This window comes from Mustela lutreola, chromosome 18 (genome assembly GCF_030435805.1).
Source record: "Mustela lutreola isolate mMusLut2 chromosome 18, mMusLut2.pri, whole genome shotgun sequence".
Taxonomy (NCBI): Eukaryota; Metazoa; Chordata; class Mammalia; order Carnivora; family Mustelidae; genus Mustela; species Mustela lutreola.
Window position 1 is genome coordinate 26,155,727 of NC_081307.1, and position 21,618 is coordinate 26,177,344.

The following is a 21,618-nucleotide window of genomic DNA, read 5'->3' on the forward strand; positions in this document are numbered from 1 at the left end:
CAGAGGTCTCCTTAAAGCTGTCCTCTGGCAGTTCTCTGCTGGGGGGCGGGGTGGGGTCCTCTTTGCTGCTCATCCTGTGCTCTCTTGGCCTCTGATCTTTCCACCCATAGTGTCGGTTCCCTGGTTGTAAATCCAGTCCTTTTGCAGATTCGCTGCTTGTCCTTCAGAAGTGACCTTCACTGTCTCATCCTCTAGAAAGCTTGTCTGACTCTCCAGAGGTGGATTCATTGCCCTGCTGGGTTGGTAACTGTTTTTATTCCCTGCTGCACTGGATCCAAACTGCCACCTGTTTCTCCGTCTCCTTCTGTAGTCTCAAAGCTTCTTGAGCAGTAAGACCGGGCTCTGCCTCACGTCAGACACATAGTAGGTGTTGAATAAATGCTTGCTAAATTAATTTACTCTTGCTCCAGTTCTGCTAGTAAGTAGTCAAAATCTATGTACCCAGAAACTTGAACTCCCCTATTTTTTACTTCCTGGACCTCGTGGAACAAGTCTAGCCCCGTTTTTATAGGATAGCCCTTCAGAGTCTAGACTTCAGGGGCATGGTTCCCCAGAAAGACTGCAATATTCTGGAAGAAGTGAGTTCTTACACCGGGGCAGAGCACACTTACTTATGGAACATCTGTCAGGAGGAGAGAACTAAAGGATCGCTTTCCTTCTAGAGAAAGATCTTAGAGAGTTTTTGTTCTCAAGAAGGAAGACAAAGGTAGTAGCATAGATACTATAATTAAAAAGTGAAAACACTCCACCGGGATCAAATTTGGGGACTTTGAAGCCTGGGAAGCCCTGAAGTTGGCTCCTGAATCACACACAGCCTTCGGGAAACCATTCGAAGCTCTATGGCTGCCCCTTGATTGAGACAAATTACATGCCAGGCTAGAGGAAGAATGGGTCTTACAGTTGAGTGGCAAGAGTAACTTCATTCACGAGCTCCTCACTAGAGGTGATTTGATGGTGTGTGCGGTGGGTATGGGAAGAAGCAAGCAAGGAAGGCGGGTGTAAGTGGAAACCCTTATTACAGTTAGGTTGTCTCTTTAATTCAAAGGAGTTGGGAACTCTTGGAGAGCTGTAAGAAGAGGAATTACATTATCAGAAAGAACTAGCAACTGAGCAGTGGGGGCTTTTTTATTTTTATTATTTTAAGATTTTTATTTTTTTTATTTGACAGAGTGAGAGAGAGATCACAGGTAGGGAGATCAGCAGGCAGAGAGAGAGGGGGAAGCAGGCTCTCCGCTGAGCAGAGAGCCCGATGCGGGGCTCGATCCCAGGACCCTGGGATCATGACCTGAGCTGAAGGCAGAGGCTTAACCCACTGAGCCACCCAGGCGCCCCTGAGCAGTGGGTTTTAAAGTGGCTTTGTTTTAGGTATTTTCTCATCCTGTAAAAATTAAATGAAGGATAACAAATGCATCCCCAAAAGTGCCAGGGTCATGATTCAGCTAGAGCTCTGTGGCTCCATCCTAAAAAGGGCATGGTAGCCTGTTTTTTTGGACAAGGACTCCCAAGAAACTTTCCCAGTACTCCCCCCCACCTCTATTTCCAGCACCATTTGCCCCTTTGGACCTGATTCTCCTCTAAAGATATTTGAGTGTGGGAAAAGTAACTTTTCCAACAAAACCGTGAGATATGTTTCCCTAAACCCTCAGGCAGGCTTCTCAATCTATATTTGCAGCAGGAACAGAGGAACTAGAGTATGAAACAGCCCTGGGAGCTGGTGTGCAGTCTCCACACGGTGGAAGCCGTGCCCCCACTGCCATCTCAAAGCTGCCCAGAGAGGTCTTTCCTGGGGCTCCCATTCTGGATGGGGGAATTCTTTTTTTTTTTTTTTTTTTTTTTAAGATTTTATTTATTTATTTGATAGAGATCACAAGTAGGCAGAGAGGCAGGCAGAGAGAGAGGAGGAAGCAGGCTCCCCTCTGAGCAGAGAGCCCGATGCGGGGCTCCATCCCAGGACCGTGAGATCATGACCTGAGCCGAAGGCAGAGGCTTTAACCCGCTGAGCCACCCAGGCGCCCCTGGATGGGGGAATTCTGGATGAGGTTTGGTCTTCTTTCTCCCAATCACCAGTTCTCCGAGTCTCTGACCCAAATATCCCAGGCTCCTCTCCTTGTCATCACTTCTCATGCTGGGTCCAGAGACCGCCGTCCGAACAGCCTCTCTTCCCTTGGCTGTCCCCTTCCCCGCTCGCTGGCCCACAGCCCCTGCTGACTCAGGCGACCTGAGCTTTTCAGAATTGACTGTCCAAGCCCCATACGGTACGGAGCGCAGGCTCTGTGGTCCGCTTACCAGACTGTTCCCAGCCCCTGCGTCCCGTGCTGGGCCTCAGCACTGTGTGAGAAAAGAAAAACTTGGGTGGGATCCAGCTCGAGAAAAATGATTGAAAGATTGGAAAGGGGTGTTGCTTTGAGAAAAGGTTGAAGGAACCGGGTGCGTTGAGCTCTAGGGGGAAGGGACAGGGCGAGAGAGGTTGAGAGAGAAGGTCCCTTTGCTTCCTTCGTGTTCCTTCCAGTTAACAGCATAGCCCCTGCAGGTCCTTTTCATTTGTGTTAGTCCTTGCTAGGGGCGGACTGTCCTTGTGCGGAATGTTCCATCGCTTAGGATGGGGGGTCTGAGGGGGCCAGTCTCTGCAACAGGGCGCTGTTCCGTGTGCTTTCCCTCCTGTGAGTTGCTGGGAGACTTCGGTGACGAAGGAGGGAAGCCGACCCTGCGTGGGACGGGCAGGCGGGCAGCCCCGTGCCCCTCCCGTGTGTTTGCCTAGCGGTCCTGGGATGGGGAACCAAGACGTGTGTCCGGATTCTCTCTTGCGGCCACGGTGGGTCACTAGGTTTTGCAGACTTGCGAGAGCTGGTGAAACCTGGAGTCAATGGGTAGAGCATGTTTGACCCTTGGGAATCTTGAGGAGTGAGAGGTTTAAAATGATGATCGCCACGGTTTCTCATCCAGAGCGTTTTGTTAAACTCTTTTGACTGTTTCCTCACTCTTCCAAACAGTCTGTGGTGTACGTACAGCCATTCTCATTTCACAGACGAGGGGTCCGGCTCAGAGGCTAAAACACGTGTCCTGGCTCACAGTTGGTTAGTTGCCCATCTAGGGTTCAGAAGCCAGGTAAGTTTGGCCACAGCGCCCGAAGTGGTTCTGGGTTTTTGACAGCTTTTTTAAGATAGCGTTTTGGGGAGCCTAGGTGGCTCAGTCAGTTAGGCGTCTGCCTTCGCCTCAGATTATGATCCCAGGATCCTGAGGTCGAGTCCCGCTCCTGGCTCAGCGGGGAGCCTGCTTCTCCCTCTCCTTCTGCCTGCCGCTCTGCCTGCTTGTGTGCGCGCTCACTCGTGTCCTCGCTCTCTCTGTCAGATACATAAAATTAAAAATCTAAAAAGTAACAATTTTTAAAAATAGTGATAATTCCCATACCCTGCAATTCACCAATTTAAAATGTATAATTCAGTGTGTTTTTGTATATTCCCTTTTGTGTGTGTGTGGTAAAATGTATATGATGTAAATTTTGGCACTTTAGCCATTTTAAGTGTACGGTTCAGTGGCATTAAATATATCTACAATGTTTTGCAACCATTATTTGCAACCATTTTGCAACCATTATCACTATTTCCACAGCTTTTTCTTTGCCAGTAACACCCTGTTCCCTCCCTGCCATGCTTCCCAGTAGTCTCTGACTTTCTATCTCGGGGAGCGTGACTGTTCTAGGTATTTCGTGGAATTCCTATAACGTGTGTCCTTTAATATCTGGATTCTTTCTCTTTATATTTTCAGGATTGATGCATGTTGTGTAACATGTGTTAGGTCTTTTTTTTAATGATTTCCGTGCTGGGGTTTAGATAGTTTTTCTTCTGGGTGCTTTTACTGACAAGAAATTTAACAAGTATAAAATGAAGAAAATCTTCGGTTTTCATACCCCCATTTCCTGTCTGTGTTGTTTATAACATTGGAATGATGTGTTGATGTTTTTTTTTAATGACCCCTATGTTTTTACCCCTTCATTTATTTATTTGTTTATTTGAGAGAGAGAAGAAAGGGAGCGGGAGTGGGGTGGGGTGGACGGGCCGGGGGGGGGGGGGGTCTAGCAGGCCCCCCACTGAGCAGGGAGTCCGATGCGGGACTCGATCCCAGGGCCCTGGGATCATGACCTGAGCTAAAGGCAGATGCTTAACCAACTGAGCCACCCGGGTACCCAATATTTTCACGTCTGTAAAAAATGAAAACATATGAGTAAAATACATGTCTGTAGTAGAAATTCAGAAGGCATCATGAGCAAAAAAGAATCCAGAGATATATTTATCCACAGAATCCATCATCCAGAGATAAATCATAGTGATATTATTAAAGGTGTTACATCACAGGGGAGTCAGGGTGGCTCAGTCAGTCAAGCATCCAACTCTTGATTCCGGCTCGGCTCGTGATCTCAGGGTCTTGAGATCGAGGCCCTGGTCAGGCTCCACGCTCAGTGTGGAGCCTGCATGGGATTCTCTCCCTTTCTCTCTCTGTCCCTCCCTGCTTGCTCTCTGACTCTAAATAAAATAAAATTTTTAAATGTTTTATATCACAAGGAGTGGGTTTTTGTGTTTGCATTTGTTTTTGTTTTTTGTTTTTTTGTTTTTTCTTGGTTTGGTTTGGTTTGGTTTGGTTTTGTCTGTGGCAGGGTGGCGGCGGCGGCCGTGTGTTTCTGGGGTTTTGATTTTTAAGCAGGCTCCATGCCCAGCATGGAGGCCAACACCAGGCTTTGAACTCACAACCCTGAGATCAAGACCTGAGCTGAGATCAAAAGTTGGACGCTTAACTGGCTGAGCCACCCAGGCACCCCATCACCAGGAGCTTTTAAAAATTATTCTTACGTCTCTCATTTAATTTTCATGCTAGCCTATGAGAACATGTTACCCCTCCCCCTTCCCCCTTCACCTGTTTCCTCTTTAATGTTTTCAGATGAGGAAATTTGGCCTTAACTTACTAACTTACCCCAGGTCCCATAGCTAATGATCGGCTTCAACCTAGGGCCTCCTACCGACACGTCACCCCGATCCTCACGCAAAGCATCTGTGTGTCTGTATTAACGGGATTGTACTATATAAAGTGTCCAGTAACCTAGTCACTTCTTCGCTGAGTGTCTCATTAATAACCTCCGTGTTCGTAAATAGAGATCTCTCGCATCCTCCCTTTTGGTGGCTCTACTGATATGTCATTTTGTTCTTATTTAATCAGCCTCTAGATTTGAACAGTAAGAGTTTCCTCCTTGATTCTTTTTTTTTCAAAACCTTGTGTGACCATCTTCATAATGCTTACCCAGCTGCCAGTTCTAGATTTTTGAGGGATCTCGCGGACACCAGGATGACTTGGGCGTCCCCTTTCTACTCTAAGATCCTTCTGGTATCTGGCTTTGGGGGAGGCAAAGCCCTCCCACCAGCCCCTTGGTTCCTGTGCGGATCCCGCACCCAGGCTCGGGTGTCCTTCCGGAGCGAGCCGGCCGTCCTGCCGGGCCCCTCGCGCAGAACTTCCTGGTCTTGGAGGCGGAGGAGACCTGGAAAAAGATGGACTCCTCCAGGCAGTCTTTCAGGGTTTGCGAGGACTTTGTTCATCACAGACTCCAGGTCCTCATGAGATGGAATCCCTTATCATTCCCCCCAAATCAGAGAAGCTCAGCCTAAACGCCTCCATTTTTCTTTGGGCAGCTCCGTGCTTCCAGCAGGTTGGGGTGCCCCGTCCTCTCCAGGGCACGCACATCCCGGGCATGAGTACAGTCTGCGGGAATGAGAGGTGGGGTCGTAGACATTCGCGCTGGCCAAGTTCGTGCTGTTTATCTTACTGGAAAGTCAACAATGTGACTATTAACCTCCTGCACAATTAACATTGAGGCTTTTTGTTATGGTTGCTCTTAAACTTAGCGGTCAAACCCGATTGTTATGAGGCAGAGAGATGGGAGTGAAGATGGGAAAATCTGGCTAGTGTGGGGGCTGGATGGATCCGCACCCGGAGCTGCTGTTGCAACGTGGAAGTCTGGTGACCTGTGGGACTGGGTGGCCAGGACAGTCCAGATCAGTCTGCAAAGGAACTTTGCCACTTTTATTCTGAGGTGAAATGGGCCTTTTGAGCAGACCAGCTCCCCTTAGAGAAGCTGAGGGCAGTGAGACTTTTTTTTTTTTTTAAGGGAAATCTGCTCTTAAAAGCATTTTGTTTGTTTTTAATTTCAGTGTCCTTTGTTTTTTTTTTTTTTTTTTTTTCTTTAAATCCAATTAACATTTAATGTATTATTTTAAACATTAAAAAATGCCATGTGGTTAACATAGTAGTTAACAGGGGTGCCTGGGTGGCTCAGTGGGTTAAAGCCGCTGCCTTTGCCTCAGGTCATGGTCCCAGGGTCCTGGGATCAAGCCCCGCTTTGGGCTCTCCGCCTACTTGTGATCTCTGTCTGTCGAATAAATTTAAAAAAACAAAAACAAAAACATAGTAGTTAACAAAACCTTATCTTCCAGTGGTCATCAACTCATTCCTGGTAAAAAGAGCTCACTAGTAAGTGTGAGGCACAAAAGAATGAGGAAGAAACAGGGTTAAACAGAAGTGGCTGAGGGCACACATTCCAAAGCTCCACTCCCTGCTGCCTCCTCTGCAGGTCTGGCCCCTGTCAGTGTGGTGGACCAAGGAATTTTCTGGTAGTGAGGGTAGATTTCCGGTCGCATAGACAGCCTCATTTACACTCCCAGATCGCGTCCTCCCCTCCTGGCAAGGTCAGCGTCGCTTACTGCTGCTGTTCGCCAGCAGACGCCGTGTGACCCGGAGCACCTCCTCTGTGCCTCTCAGAGTCTCCTTTCCTTTTCACAATGAAGCTCTGTGGTACTCTGTGTTTTTACCTGAGGAGACCGAGGCCCAGAGAAATTAGGTCAGTTGTCTGAGGTCGTGCCTACAACTCAAAGACTTAAAGATGAGAAGCAGCGGTTTGACGTTCAGGTGAGACTCCCTGAGTCACTTTTGACCACATTTCTGGAATTCCCTCACGTGTTACACTGACTCCGGAAGGTCCGTCGTTTCCTCGCCTGTCCGTTTTCAGTGAGCATTGGCTGGCTTCCTGCAGAGTTGACAGCTCTTCCAGCACTTTCTGGATGACAAATCACATCTTCCTAATAGCCTGCCACTGTGAAATTAAGAAGCAGTTCCATTTCCACATAGTTTTCCTCAAGTACATTCTTCTCCCCACCCTACCCTGGGCTGGCCCGGATCCATTCCAGTCAACAGGAGTCACCTTTCCAGTTCGTAGAGAATGAGGGCCTTCCGGGGCTCAGCATCACTGGCCCACATTTGGGCCGGAAAAATAAAAGATGGTGGCATTCACCCGGCATCTGGCCCACGCTCTGTACTTAGGATATACTCGCTGCATGCATGGCCGGAGAAGTGGTAAAATTTGAGAAAGTAGCCCCGACTACCCTGTCCGAGACCGGGATGTATTCACTCATGCTGGCCCTGAGCTGCCCTTAAGAACCTTAGCCTTGGGGGGGCGCCTGGGTGGCTCAGTGGGTTAAAGCCTCTGCCTTCGGCTCAGGTCATGATCCCAGGGTCCTGGGATCGAGTCCCGCGTCAGGCTCTCTGCTCAGCCGGGGAACCTGCTTCCCCCTCTCTCTTTGCCTGCCTCTGCCTCCTTGTGATCTCTGTCTGTCAAATAAATATTAAAAAATAAAACAACAACAACAGAAAAAGAACCTTAGCTTTGTCCCTTTTTGTTTCTCTGGCGGGTGACTGCCCAGTTTCTTTATCTGTCTCATGTCCTCCTGATTCAGGACCCTGAGAAGGCATTTTGTTTGGTGCCATCACAGCGTACACGGGTCGAGTTGTCCTTCAGGTGGTCATTGGGAACCGCTGTCGCCTCTCAGAGCCTAGAGGGACGAAGGGAAGCAGCTCAAAGACTGCAGCAGAGCTTTCTGCCAGTGGAGTTCTGCTCTGCACTCAGCATTTCCTCGGACCCACCAGATCCTGAAGCTGAACGAGTAAGGGAAGGGGAGGTGTTTGGAGAAGACAGAAGAGGAGGCGTTTCTGCATTTTTCGAGCGCTGGCGAGGTTGTTACGCGTTGTGGACGGCCAGTTCCGGGCCTGCTGACGGCTCTGTGCCTATAGGTTTTTCTCATTCACAGTGATGGGCAGCACGAGACTTTTCACATTTAGGTGTTGGATTTTTAGCCTCTGGAAAGCTGTTTAACCCGCTCAGCACAGAGCGGCGCTTGGCAGTCTCTGCCGCAGCCATCCACTGTGTGGGGCTGAGGGTCTGATAGACCAAGGAAGGCTTCCTCTAGGATGGTGCTGGTGATCCGGCATTTGGGTCGGTGTTAAAATCCTATTTCTTTTTTCTTTCTTTTTTTTATTTTTATTTTTATTTTTATTTTATTTATTTATTTGACAGACAGAGATCACAAGTAGGCAGAGAGAGAGGGAAAAGCAGGCTCCCTGTTTAGCAGAGAGCCCGATGCGGGGCTCTATCCCAGGACCCTGGGTTCATGACCTGAGCCGAAGGCAGAGGCTTTAACCCACTGAGCCACCCAGGTGCTCCTAAAATCCTATTTCAAATAGCGATCACCAGAGCACCTTAAGGGATCGAGTTCTCATTACATCGTGTCTTTTTCAAGTACCATGTGGAGGCTGGGGCAGGAGCATTTGGGGGAGAGTACGTTTGTGCCTGGGACACATGCGGTCCGGCTCCTAGACTCCTCCCAAGGGCTTCAAGCGCCCCTCGTTGTGGCCACAGTATGTCCTGTGGGTGCATCAGCCTCGGAGCACTGACAGCCGGGGATGGGGCTTTCTTGTGGCCGAGTGCCCACACCCCCTCAGTCAGGAGGATGCTAAAGGATGCACACAACTCCTCTGTGTGAACTGATTTGTTCCGTTTTATAGCTGCAATTTCAGTTTGAATTTCTAGGAGTCCCACTTACAGTCCCCCCTGAGAAGCTAGGAAGGGCAGTGAGATTTTCAGCTCTTCCTCCCTAGCGACCATGGCATTGCACTACACGAGGTCTTTCTCGTTTGTGGAGGACTGGCACCTTTTAATCTATGGGCTCTTTTTTTCCAGTGATTGGAAAGGCCTCTTGGGGATACAGAGTGTTAGCATAAGCTAGTGTCTGTTTTGGTTTTTTGTGTTTTTGTTTTGTTTTGTTTTGTTTTGTTTTAAATTTCCGTAAAGGTGGATAAGTTTTCTTGATTTGTATAATGTGTGCATAGAACTTTTTGACATAGCTACTCCTGTGTATCTCCGTTCTTCTAGCAACAGACTGTAGACCAGGGTCGAACTGTCGTGAGAGAAAAGCAAGAAGGTGGGAAGCAGGGTGACAGGTGTGGCGCGAGTGGCCGCCGCAGCCGGTATATTATGCTCTGCGAGGGGCTTGTGCATGTGCTTGATGTTCCCTGTGTGTAAAGCAAGGGTGAGTAGCTGAGGGCAGCCAGTGAGCATCGATAGGGAGAACCAAAAGGGGGAGATTTGCTAAGCGCATGGAGTGGGGGCTCAGTTCAGACTCCATTTAGGAATTCACACGGCCCATAGGCCACTGTGCTGCTCCGTGAAGGATTCGTGGTGTTTGTACTCCAAGGTATGGTTTGAGGTTCTGACTCCTCAGTGCCCTAATTCCGTTTCAGTCCCTTTAAAACTGTAGCTGTGACAAGTTACTGAAGTTTTCTGCCTTTTTATCCAGATCAGAACCTGTACAGATTTACACTGACATTTTCTTAAAAGTCAAGAAAAGGTGCTAAACTGGAAATCATTGGCTAGATTATAGGTTTCTCAATTTTGAGAGTGTAAGAAATTGCAGCCATTCGGTGATACTAGTTAAATTGAACAGACTTTGATTGAATATCTTTTGTGCACTAAACCTAGGTGCTGGGGGAGGGGGTTACAATTTGGGGAAATAAAGGAACAGAAAGCGATCATTTTCGGTCTGAGTGATGGGGCAGTGATCAGGGTACACATGTACCATTAAGGGAGCTGTCGGAAGGATGTTTGGTCCCTCCTGGGTTTTCAGGAGAGCATCCTGCTTTCATGAAGACTTCTCTGGGCAGCACCTGTTCTGACTACAGATGGGTTCAATTTGAACTATCAAAGAAGCACACATTAAAATAATGGAGAGATGTTTTGTGGATAATGTTGTTTTGGTTTAGTTTTGTGTTTAAGGATGACTCCCAATGTTGTCATATTTAAAAGTTGGTACAGATGTATCTCTATTGGGAATGTAATATGGGGAACAGTCCACACAGTGAGATATACCAACGTCCTTAAAAGTGCTCATCACCTTAGGGGCACCTGGGTGCTGAGTTGGTTGAGGTCTGACTCTTGATTTTGGCTCAGGTCATGGGATCAAGCCCCCGCTCCAGGCTCTGTGCTCAGCAGGGATTCTGCTGGAGATTCTCTCCCTCTGCTCCCTCCCTCACTTGCTTTCTCTCTCTCCAAAAAAAAAAAAAACACAACTCATCACCTTAGACATAGTTTTCCTATTCTTAGAACTTACCTCAATAGAAAAAAAGATGTACTGAGAGATTTATGCCTAACACAGCGCTTCCTAAAAGTTATGAATGTCTCTCATCGCATGTGCTGTGCCAGGTACCAAGGATACGGCGGTGAGCGAAATAGACACAGCGTCCTCAGGAAACTTCCAGTTTAATCAGGTGGTCGGTGGCTGATCCACGGGTATAAACCGGAGAGAGGAGCTCTTCAAGTACCAGTGTCCTGAAAATGACGCTTGTGCCACCCATGTTCTCGAAAATACTTCCCCCGTTTTAGTTTCCCTCCCTCACCAAAAAAAAGGTGAGCGGCGACTGGAAGTTTTGGGAGCAGGCTCAGTGTTGTGTAGAGGAAGGAAGAGGTGTCTTTCGCTGTCAGGACAGCACAGGTTGTTGATGTCTCTTGTCTGTCCTCTCTGAGAGCGAAACCTGCAGTGCTTCATGCCTCCTTTCTCTTTTACTCGGTGTTCATGGACACAGAGGGTGTCTCTTAACTAGTTTTGGAAAACATCGGTGAAAATCACCTCTTAAGTATGCTTTTCTCATTATAAATTTAAGTTTTAATTAAGTACCATCATGGCCCAGAGAAGCAGATCAGAATCGTCATGTTTCCACCCCACAGAAGCAGTTTCTTTTTTGTTTTTGAAGGTAGTGACCTGCCCTTTCTAAGTTGGATAAGAAATTAGGTCTGGGGCACCTGGGTGACTCAGCGGGTTAAAGCCTCTGCCTTCGGCTCAGGTCATGATCCCAGGGTTTTGGGATCGAGCCCCGCATTGGGCTCTCTGCTCAGCGGGGAGCCTGCTTCCTCTCTCTCTCTCTCTGCCTGCCTCTCTGCCTACTTGTGATCTCTGTCTGTCAGATAAATAAATAAAATCTTTAAAAAAAAAAAAAAAGTGAGGCCTTAACAGTTTGGGGGGTGAGAGCATGAGCTCTGCAGCCACATTGTCTGTCCTGAAATCATGGCTTCGCTCCCAGCTACATGGCCTTGGGCCTGTCACTTAACCTCTCCAAGCCCTTACCATCCTGCATTTGTGACAGCGAGATGACACTAGCAGAACCTGCCTCAGAAGGATGCTGTGGAGAATAAACAGGTTCAAGTCTCTGAAGTGTTAGGCACAAAGTGTGTGCTGTGTCAATATCCTTATTATTACCGTTCGATATGCGGATGGCCCCACGCGCTCGCCACGCTTCACACGTACAATACTGAAGTCTCTTTCCAGTTTAAATTCCCTACCACAGACGGAAAGGGTCGTTTTGGCAACAGAAGAGGCAGAAGACTCGCTTTAACTGATCACAGCATTCTAGAACAGAGGAAAGTCAGGAGGGTGCGCCACGCAGAAGGAAGGGTATATTCATTCAGGAAGCATTTACTGAGCACCCGCGTCTGGGGCACACTTGCGAGTACAGCTGCGCTGGAGTCCGACCTTGGGAAACTTCGCCCAGTTTCTAGCAGAGTGGAGCTGGGCGAATGGTTTCGTAGTGTTAACAGGATATAAAACCAACACTTTCTGGGATTGCAGCTCCTGTTACACACGTAGGTTGGACTGCAGTTAAGAAAGCCGAGATCTCGGAGAAGCCGGCCGAGAATCGCACCCCCACCCCCCAAGCTCAGGTGCCTGACTGGGGGAGGGGCTGGGGGGAGCCAACCCTCTGCCCTGCCCTTGTGGGTCTCAGGACGGAAGAGGAGTGCACGTGTCCAGTGGGGATGAGCAGGAACACAGAACCAGCGACTGGAACCGAGTCCCCAGGGGAGCAGTTCTCTTCCTGCACGTGCTCCGGGTTCCCTTCAACTCTCAGCTCGGGAATCAGATCGTTTTAAAACCACAGATTGTGTTGGATGGTTTTTTTGGCCTGGAACAGCTGGAGGGAAGCGGAAGAACGGGTCTGTTAAGAGCAGTGACTGCTCAGATGCGTGGCAAAAAGTCGCTCAGTGGAGGGGCAGGCACTGTGGGCCAGCTGAATCAAGACCAACTTCGTTTTGGAATTTTCTTGGCGCACACACTTTGTGGGTCTGGGCTGGCTTTCCTGCAGGTTGCTTCAGGATTATGTGTTTGGAGACAAGAAATGGAGTGGGGAGACAGTGGAAGTTAGCAGGAAGCCAGTTTGAAGTCAAGAATGACTGGAGCTTGCAGTTCTAGGTGACTGGAGCCTGCAGTTCTAGGTGACTGGAGCCTGCAGTTCTAGGTGACTGGAGCCTGCAGTTCTAGGTGACTGGAGCCTGCAATTCTAGGTGACTGAAGCCTGCAGTTGGGTGGTGGCAGCAGGAGTACGAGAGGCAGGGAAGCAAAGGGCTGGATTCTGGGCTGACTGAGATGCCTGGTTCACATCCTGGTTCTGCCACTTGCTGTGAGTCATGGGCTAGTTCATTAATAACCTCCATGTGCCTCTGCTTCCTTGTCGTGGGGAAGGGGCCCGTGTCCATACTTCCCAGCACAGTGTGTGGCCCATTTTATGTGCTTGGTAAACTACTCTGCTACTGCTGTTACTGTCATTGTTATCAGGATCTTTGTCATCTTTCCTGTTACTAGGATTCAGCAGCTGTGTGGATATGGGGCATGAAGGAGACTCTGAACCTGAACAAATGGGGTAATGGAGAGTGTGGGGAGGTGAGAAGAGGACTTGGTGGTGATCGATAGTGTGCTTGTGGGTGAGTTGGGAATGTCTACTTTGGAGTGGAAATCAAAGATGTAGATTAACGAGTTACCCTAAAGAGAATTCAGAATTGAAACAATGGAAGTGGCCAAGGGCCATCATGAAGAGTAGGTAGACGTGGAAGAGCGCTGAGCTCAGACTCGATTTCTCTTGGTTTCCCTGGCATCTCGCTCCACGTGCGGAACACGGAAATTGCATTTGTGATTTGTGCTGGGTGGTGCCAAAGACCTCCCTTGAGCTTTTCACCAAATCTCTGGACTCTTCCCTGACACTTTTGTTCTCGGGGAGTCAGAGAAAGTGTGTAACCTTCTCTGGGACCGTCATTTCCTAGGGCGACCACAAAAATTACCACCAGTGGGTGGCTGGAACATAATCTGTCACAGTTTAGGAGGACAGAAGTCTGAAATCGGTGTCAGCAGTGCTGGTTCCTTCCGGAGACTCCAGCGGAGAAAGCATCTCGTATGTCTCTTAACACTGGCCGCTACTGGCCGGCCTTGGCCTTCCTTGGCTTGTAGCACGTCGTCCCGGTCTTTCTCGGTCTTCACAGCACCTTTTCTGTGTCCTCTACTCTCCTAAGTACATCAGTCGTTGGATTTGGTGCCCTCCCTAAATCCAGGATGATTTCTTCTCAAGATCCTTAAATAATTAAACCTGCACAATTCCTGTTTTTAAAAACGTTTCCAGGTAAATGTGAATTTGGGGAAGACCCTCTGGTCCACCCACTTCCAGAGCTCGTCACTGGGTCATGGAAGTCAGCATGGGCTACATTCTTAGCCCTAACAAGAGAATGTGTCTGGATAGGATAGTCCTTGAAAGAATCGGCCTTGTAGGACTGATTTTTGAGGGCTTTGCTTAACAATTGTGAATCAGCAGCTTGTGAGTATGTGTGAGTGAGAGTTGGCTGTTTAAGAGTCTTTTTCAAAATTGATTTTTTTTTTTTTCATTAAAAATGGAATTTTTCATTATGTTTGGGCCTTTTGGGTTTTTTTTTTTTTTTTTTTTTGCCAAATTCTTCATCTGCCAGGCAAGCTCTCCTAAAGGACTCTGTCCCTGGGTGTATTCTAGTAAACTGAGTATGCTGTAACTAGAAATGAAGACCACCTGTGCCCTAGGGCCTATGGCCACCACAGTAGTGGGGAGTAGGGGCGGGGGCAGGATGGTATGTGGAAGGGACCCTGAGCCACAAGACAACAGACCAGGGCTCTGGTCCCAGTTTGGACCAGTTAACTATGAGACCATGGATAGGTTATTTTCTCATTGATAAAATGAGACCACCCATTTCTGCCCTTTTCTCCACAGAGCTTTTAATGGGTATCCAAAATGATAGTGGACATATACCCTCTTAGTTGTATATAAAAATGTATGCAAACATAATGTGTTATTAAGACTGGATTGAGATGAACTCCTATTAAAGGAGTCACATTTACGCGCTCGCACATGTACCCTCTTTCTGTGTCTAGTTTTCTCCCACATAGAATTGAATTAACCTGCAATTTGATCATTGCCTCCAAAGGGCCAGTTGGAAATCATGTTCTTTCTCCATGGGTTTTATCAAGTAGAGAGCAAATGGTTGATTTGCTGATACTTGCTGACCCTCTGTGCTAAGTGCTGGGTGAGCAAAGAGTGAGAACTTGCAGTCTTGGAGGTACAGCCCAGCCTGGAGATAGAAGACCCAGTAGAACAAAGAGAAAGTGCTCCCCCCTTCCCCTCCACCTCCCTATGGGACATCTAAGTGGAGTCCTTTGAAGAATAAGTAAGGGTTTAGCCAGCTGAAAGGAGAGAGAGGAATGCCCCTGGTCTGGAAGTGGGGGAGAACCAGGCATGGTCTCACAGTGGGAAGGGCTGGTCCTAGCCCGCGGTGGTGAGCCGTGTTGGAGGCAGGTCTCAAAGAGGATCATGGCCGGATCTCGTGTGGTCTTCTGGGCAATGGTAGCCACAGTTCAGACACTGGCCTGAGAGCAAGGAGAAATCCTAGAAGGGTTTTAAGCAGGAGAGTGACATTGCAGAATTGTGTATTTTAAATGTCCTGGCTGCAGCGTGGCTTCCAGGACGGTAAGGAGGCCCTTTCAGAAACCCAGAAATGGTAATTAAGATCAGAGTGGATGGTGGGACAGATTCGGTAGGACCTTGGGGAACTATCTGGCCACCATGACTTGGGCAACTGAGTGGCGTCTTTTACTGAAATCTGGAACCAAAGAGGACAGGCAGTTGGAGGGACCGTGTTGAGTTACAGACACATTGAGTAGGAGATTGCTGTGGAATATTTCCCAAGCAATCCCAATGAAAATACCCAAGAGGCAAAGTAAATACTGACTTGAAGTTCTTGGAACTTGCGTTCTCAACTGTACGCAGGTTAAGTTCATTAAAGATTGCCCTTGTTCGTTCGTCTTGCCCTTGTTTCTGGGAATCATTCATCTTTGTTTCCGTGACTTTAGACTGGAAGCTTCACCTTTCTGCAACTTGGTTTCCTCATCCAAGATGAAAAGGCAGACCAGCTGATCTTCCCCAGCTTTTTTGCTTTAAACTGACCTCAGACACTGCAGTTTTTCTTTTCAAAGGGATCGAAAGGTGGAGTTGGGGGAGTTTCTAGTCCTTGTTTGTCAGAATTTGAGTTCTTCTGGTTGCACATTTTGTGCTAAGAAAAGGGCCTATTCAGATGTATATTGGGAGCCCTCAAAAACTTTATCCTCAGGGCTCCTGGGTTGCTCAGTGGGTTAAAGCCTCTGCCTTTGGCTCAGGTTGTGCGTGATCCCAGGGTCTGGGATGGAGCCCCGCATGGCATCACATCGCATCCTGCATCTCAGCACCCTGCATCTCATCGGGCTTTCTGCTCAGCAGGGAGCCCACTTTCTCAACACAGTACTGACGACCGGGAAGAGAATGCAAAGGCAAAAGCTCCTTCAGTTTATTGCCCTCTTCCGTCACAGGAGAGGCTGTGGGTTCTCAGAGTCCTCAGCCTCCTAGTGAAGTGGAGGCGTCTGTGAGGGTGGCTTTCCCGCAGGCGTGATTCTGTCCTGGCCCCGCGGTGCCCGTTGTGCCTGTGTTGCTCTGACCCTCCCGTTTCTCTCACAAAGCAAGTCCATAATCATACAATTTCTCTGCGGGAGTGTGTCATCCACATCTAACAAATAGTCCTGTGAGCTCTTGGCCAGCAAAATGCGGGATAATGATTCTGTAAGAGAGTCAAGGAGACAGCTTCAGGCAGGGGATCCCCAAGGTAGGCGGACATGAGATTTCCCGGACAGGCGGACTGAACTGTCATTTGGGGAGCCTGCCGGAGGGCTGAGAACCTGCATGCCTCCCGAGAGCCCAGGTGCTGCTACTGGTGTGGCAGCCGCACCCTGAGCAACACAGACTCCCGGCCTTGGCGCACTCTGGGCACTGTCGTCCAGAGAAGAGAGGGTTTGGGAGCTTGCAGGAAGGAGCAAATAGCTTGACTTGATTTAGTCCCCTTTCTTCCTTTCATTTTACCTCTTCAACTTCCCACCTCCAATCTTCTTGCCCTTTGCAAGGCCCGAACCCTGCACTGGAGGACCCCGCGGCATTCTGAGGGACCTCGGGGGCTGGAGCCTGTGTTAGGAGAGCCTGATGGCTTCTGTCCCAATTGCTGCAGTGTTTTTGGTTTCTTCCTCCTGCTCCAGGGGCTCATGGCCTTCTCTCAGGTGGGTTTCCCGGAGCTGTAGGTGTGAGCTCAGTCTTCTGAGACTTGGAAGAGGCACTTCCTTTCCAATTAGTCCCTGAGTGAGCGCAGCTCTAAGAGCCGTTTTCAGACTGTTCTCTGAAACCCTCGCAGGCCTTTGGGGCTGTCGTGGGGGTTGAGGTTGTCCAGCTCGACCCCAACACCACTAAGTCAACTAAAATTTGCTACACTTTGGGATGCCTGGGTGGCTCAGTCGGTTAAGCACCTGCCTTAGGCTCAGTTCATGATCCCAGGGTGCTGGGATGGAGCCCCGCATCAGGCTCCCTGCCCAGTGGGAAGCCTGCTCCTCTCCCTGTCCCTCTGACGCTCCCCCTGCTTGTGTGCGCATGCGTGCGCGCGTTCTCTCGCTTTCTCTCAAACAACTTTTTTTTAAAAAGGATTCTGGGAAAAATTAGTTTGAAGAAGGGGTTCCACTGCTTTTATTTTGAACTTTGAAAATCATCATCTGTCTAATTTGTTCTGGTTTGAGCCTCCTTTTGCTCTTTTGCTGGTTTTTTCATTTTTGTTTCAGTGTGACCAATACTGAACGGATTGAAAAATTTTAGACCGAGTTCCTGTGGATATTTCTTAAGCTCCTTTAATAAAACAGTGGCGCATCTTTAAAGAACTTTGAGAGTTTTCCACCAGGTACTGTTCCGCCCAACGAGCAGTACTGCACACTAAATGCTAGTCTCAGAGCTGGCCCCAGGGTTGCTGACTTGGTTGCGACCCGGATCCTCCCGTCCTGGGCTCTCCCTGGCCGACCCTTGGAAACGTGGCGGGAGAACTGCTCGCTGCGGTCCTCTCCCCCAGGGCTCTCGCGCCCAGGACATCTCCACCGGCACCTTTGGAGCTTGTCTTCCTCACCCTGCCCCTGGCCGGCGCACTCCGCGCTGCACGTCTCCGGACACTTATGGTCACTCCAGACTCCTCACGGGGAGAAGGGGCAGGTGATGGAGAGGTAGGAGAGACCCGATCAAACGTGCCTTCACGCCCGTCTCTCTCACGCCTCCTCTTCCCTTCCCCGACTTCTCCTGTTACTCGGCAGCGCCGGGGGCGGAAATGTCTGGGAATCATCAGTCCGTCCGTCCGTCCGTCCGTCCGTCAAGGCTGAGACTGAGATCCCGGCTCCACCCATCCCCATTACTTCCTCTGCCGGGTCGCGGAGCTCGAGAGACCTCTCCTTTCAGTTTTGAAAATTCTGAAGGAAAGTGGATCCGAGTGGAGCACCCCCCGCTTGGCCAGTTCCTGTGCGGCCACAGCATGCGGAAGTGCTGCTGCCGTCAGGCTGCACCTGCCTCGCCCTGTCTGGTGGCGGACTCAGAGTCGCCCGCCGGCGCAGTAGGCAGGGCTGAGCCACACGGGCTAAGACGTGTGTGCACGAGGTCCTGAGACCGTCTTGACTTTTTTTTTTTTTTTTTTTTTAAAAAGACTCAGAATGTCTTAAAATAGCATGGTAGCTGAAATAACAGTACCACCGACAACAGTAATAGCTCGCCATTCCTGAGAACGGTTGTTTGTTTAAAGTCCGAGGCCTGGGTTCTGGCAGCCGTCGGTTTCCACGAGCGGAGCTCCCTCAAGAGTTGCTCTAATGGGAATCAGATGGTCGCGTCGTGACCGGAAACACAGGGGTCTGCGAAGCGTTCTCCCAACCCCTCCGGAAGGAATTCTCTGACCGAAACCACGCAGCCTAGAACTGGAAATAGGTGGTGTCGACCTGACGGTTTGAGGAAGCTTGGGATGCTGCTGAGCTCCTATTGGAGTCAGGAGTCCTCCTCCTGTGGGCGAGGCTCTGCAGTCTGCACTCCCCGCCCCAAGCCGAAGGGGACGTCGGAGCTGCCTGGTTGAGAGAAGGAGCCGGGGGCTCCGGGCAGCCACAGGGTAGCCCTCCACGCTGTTGGGCCCCCCCGAGTGGCCCTCTGAATGGACCGTCCTCCGGCGGCCCTGGACTCCCGTCGTATTTTCCATAGTTCTCACCTTGCTGGCTCGCCGCGGACCCCTCCGCAGGTCCCTGTGCACCGTAAGACCAGCTGCTCCGTAGAGTCCCCATGTCACGCTCGGGAACGTTTCCTGTCTCTAGCCCCTTTCCCATACTGAAAACCCTGCCCAGAGCCAGAGATTGGGGGGCGGGGGGAGGCTGGGGAGGACGAGGGAGACCCGGAATGAGCAGGCCTGGGGTGGCTTCTTACACGCGGGCAGGAGTGAAATGACTCTTTTGACCTTGGGTCACGTGCACTCTAGACTTCTGGAAAGCCCTGAATGGCAGAGTCACTAATGGCTTTAGGACGGTCGCCTTTTCCAGACTCCTTTGGCAGCCCCGGGTAGCACGCTTGGCCGGCTCGATTGCAGCTTTGACAGGTGATAAAAGCGTGCTGAGATCACTGCTTCGGAGCCCGGGCTGGTGACTCTCGACTGAGATGAGTTTTCTCTCCGCTGAGACGCTCCCTCATGTGTTTGCTGTTACTTTAATGGATCGCGTCCTGATCCACTCGCAGCCCCGGGCGCTCGCCCTTCAGTCTGGGAAACTGCAGCTTGACCTGAGTGGAATCGGATTCGGACCAGTCTGTTGGCAACACGACTGACTTTCTTTCCCCTAGAAAATATGTCAGTGTAAGCAGCGACTGCGAATGTTCTAGTTTGCATCTTCGTGGAGTTTAACTTTAATCGGGACACTCCAGGCTGTTTCACTTCTATTCTCAGCATTTTTGACATCTTCAATGCCCCGTGGGCACAGCGGCCACCCCGTGCTCGGGGGCCATGGTGTGTTTGTTGGTAGGGTGACACTGATCAACAGAGAGGTCCTGCCGTGGCTCTGGGCCTGTCGTGGCCCGGCCATGTCCTCCCGAAGGCTCTCCAGTGGGTTTTCACGGGATGTGTCCTGCCGGTTCTCTTTCTTCTTCTGTCCCTCAGTGGGCCACGTGTGCGGTTTGGGGCAGGAAATCCCCACTGTTCCCGTGGTCTCCCAGCTACGGTTGGAAGGACATCAGAGTGTCCCGGCAGAGCCCAGGCCTGAGATCCCAGCAGGCCGACAGGCAGCAGATGCCTGCCACTTTTTTTTTTTTCTACTTTGTATTCCCCACTTCCTTGCTTGGCGTTCGGGGACCGGAAGCCACAGGTTATTGAAAGCATGAGAGTAATTTGACTTCTGGCTCTGCGGGGGGCTCGGGGTCGTTCGGTGTTTTGTTTCTGATTTGAAAGCCGCTGTTTGGTGACCACTAACTCTTCCCTTATTCTTTTCTTGCAGATGAGCTCACAGTGCCTGCACTTTACCCCAGTAGCCCTGAAGTGTGGGCCCCGTACCCTCTGTACCCAGCGGAGTTAGCGCCTGCTCTACCTCCTCCTGCTTTCACCTACCCCGCTTCACTGCATGCCCAGGTAATTGGTGCCCATCGGCCACGACTCCACTCACTCCACCCCCGGTCCTCTCCAGCCCGGTTCCCCGGAGCACACCGTACAACTAACACCTGTCCGGCTAACAGACCCCCCCCTCCCGGAGATTAATGATCCCCTCTAAATCAAGCTGACACTCCTCCGGGACTCGAGGACCGTCTGACAGCAATGATATCACCCACTGCCTGATGTCTGCCCCAAATGACACCTCTCTCTTCCCTAATGATCTCACCCTCATACCGCACACGAGAGACGGGGCGCAGGTCCCACCCCCACCCCCAAGCCCCCAGCCAGCCCGAAGGCGTCCCCCAGAATGTAGTCATGCCTGCCTGGTTGTGCAGAAGGGGCTGCCAAGGGAGGCGCATTGCTTGCCGGAGTCTGTCCGTGTGTGTACGAGTGTGTGTGCAGAGATCTCTGCTCCCGTGTCCTAGGAGAGCTAGCGACCTGAGGGGAAAGGTGGAAGCTTCCAGGAGGACCGTGTGCTAGCTTGCAGATGTTACAGGAAAGGTGAAGGGTTCCTTTTTTCCACCTTTAGAAAAGGAGGTACAGTGTAGTGTGGAGAATGTGATTCCAGGTCAAGGCAAAGGTCTCTCTTTGGACCCACTTCCCTTCGTACTTAAATAATGTCCTCGCTTCTTCACAAGGATTACTACGTACTAACCGTCCCTCTCCCCTTGAAAACAAATGCGGCCATCCCTTTTGCTCTTAGCGCAGGCAGTAGTAATGAAGTAAGGCGAGGATTTGGGGTGACGGTCGGCAGCACCTAAGAGAACACGTAGATGGCATTCGTTTTAGCGCACGCGTAACTCCTCTAGAAGCAGGTGTGCCTGGTTTCGGAAACACTGTTGGCCTGGACAGACAGGTGGGGTGTTTGTGTGTTTCACTTAGTGTTTATCTACAAGGCTGGACGAAATACACAGCTTCCCAGAAAACTCCTTCTGACCGAGAACTCTTCCGTGCAACACGGAGCCCGCGGTGGCGTCTAAAGCCCAGACAGGCAGCCCCTAGCTTCTGTCCTCGCAGCCGCGGGGTCGGGCGTGGTGCTGGCTGCGTAGACGTCCGGCCGTCTGGGCCAAGCTCTCAGGGCTGTGTGCACATGCACACGGCCCGGCCTCTCAGGCACCATGCGGGCAAACTACAAAGACAGCGCCTTGGTGCCTGGGCCCCCCGAAGTGGTGACCCTCGGTGTTGGCAGAAGGAGGTAGAAAGTTATACCAGGAGCGAGGGAAAGGTAGGTGGTGGTGGTGAGAACAGCTGGCAGCCCTGGGATTCGGAGCCGCAGGGCCCAGCTCAGCCGTGCTTTCCGCTTCCCCTTCCCGTCCCCTCGCTGTTGCTGCCCGCTCAGTCCTCATCAGCGCTCGGTCTCCTCCGGGGCCGGGGAGCGAGAGGGGAATAAAACACAGCCTGTGCCTATCTTCTGCGGAGTC

General features: G+C 50.5%; 1 protein-coding gene across 8 annotated transcripts in view; it reads left to right on the forward strand.

Annotated features, from left to right (window-relative positions):
• RBPMS (RNA binding protein, mRNA processing factor) overlaps positions 1 to 21,618 on the forward strand; it is a 171,691-nt gene that overhangs the window by 127,120 nt on the left and 22,953 nt on the right. For all 8 annotated transcript variants that reach the window (XM_059156332.1, XM_059156334.1, XM_059156329.1 and 5 more), the window contains one exon: positions 20,046 to 20,176. In XM_059156332.1, coding sequence (XP_059012315.1) covers positions 20,046 to 20,176 — 131 coding nt within the window. The remainder of the gene's footprint in view (positions 1 to 20,045; positions 20,177 to 21,618) is intronic.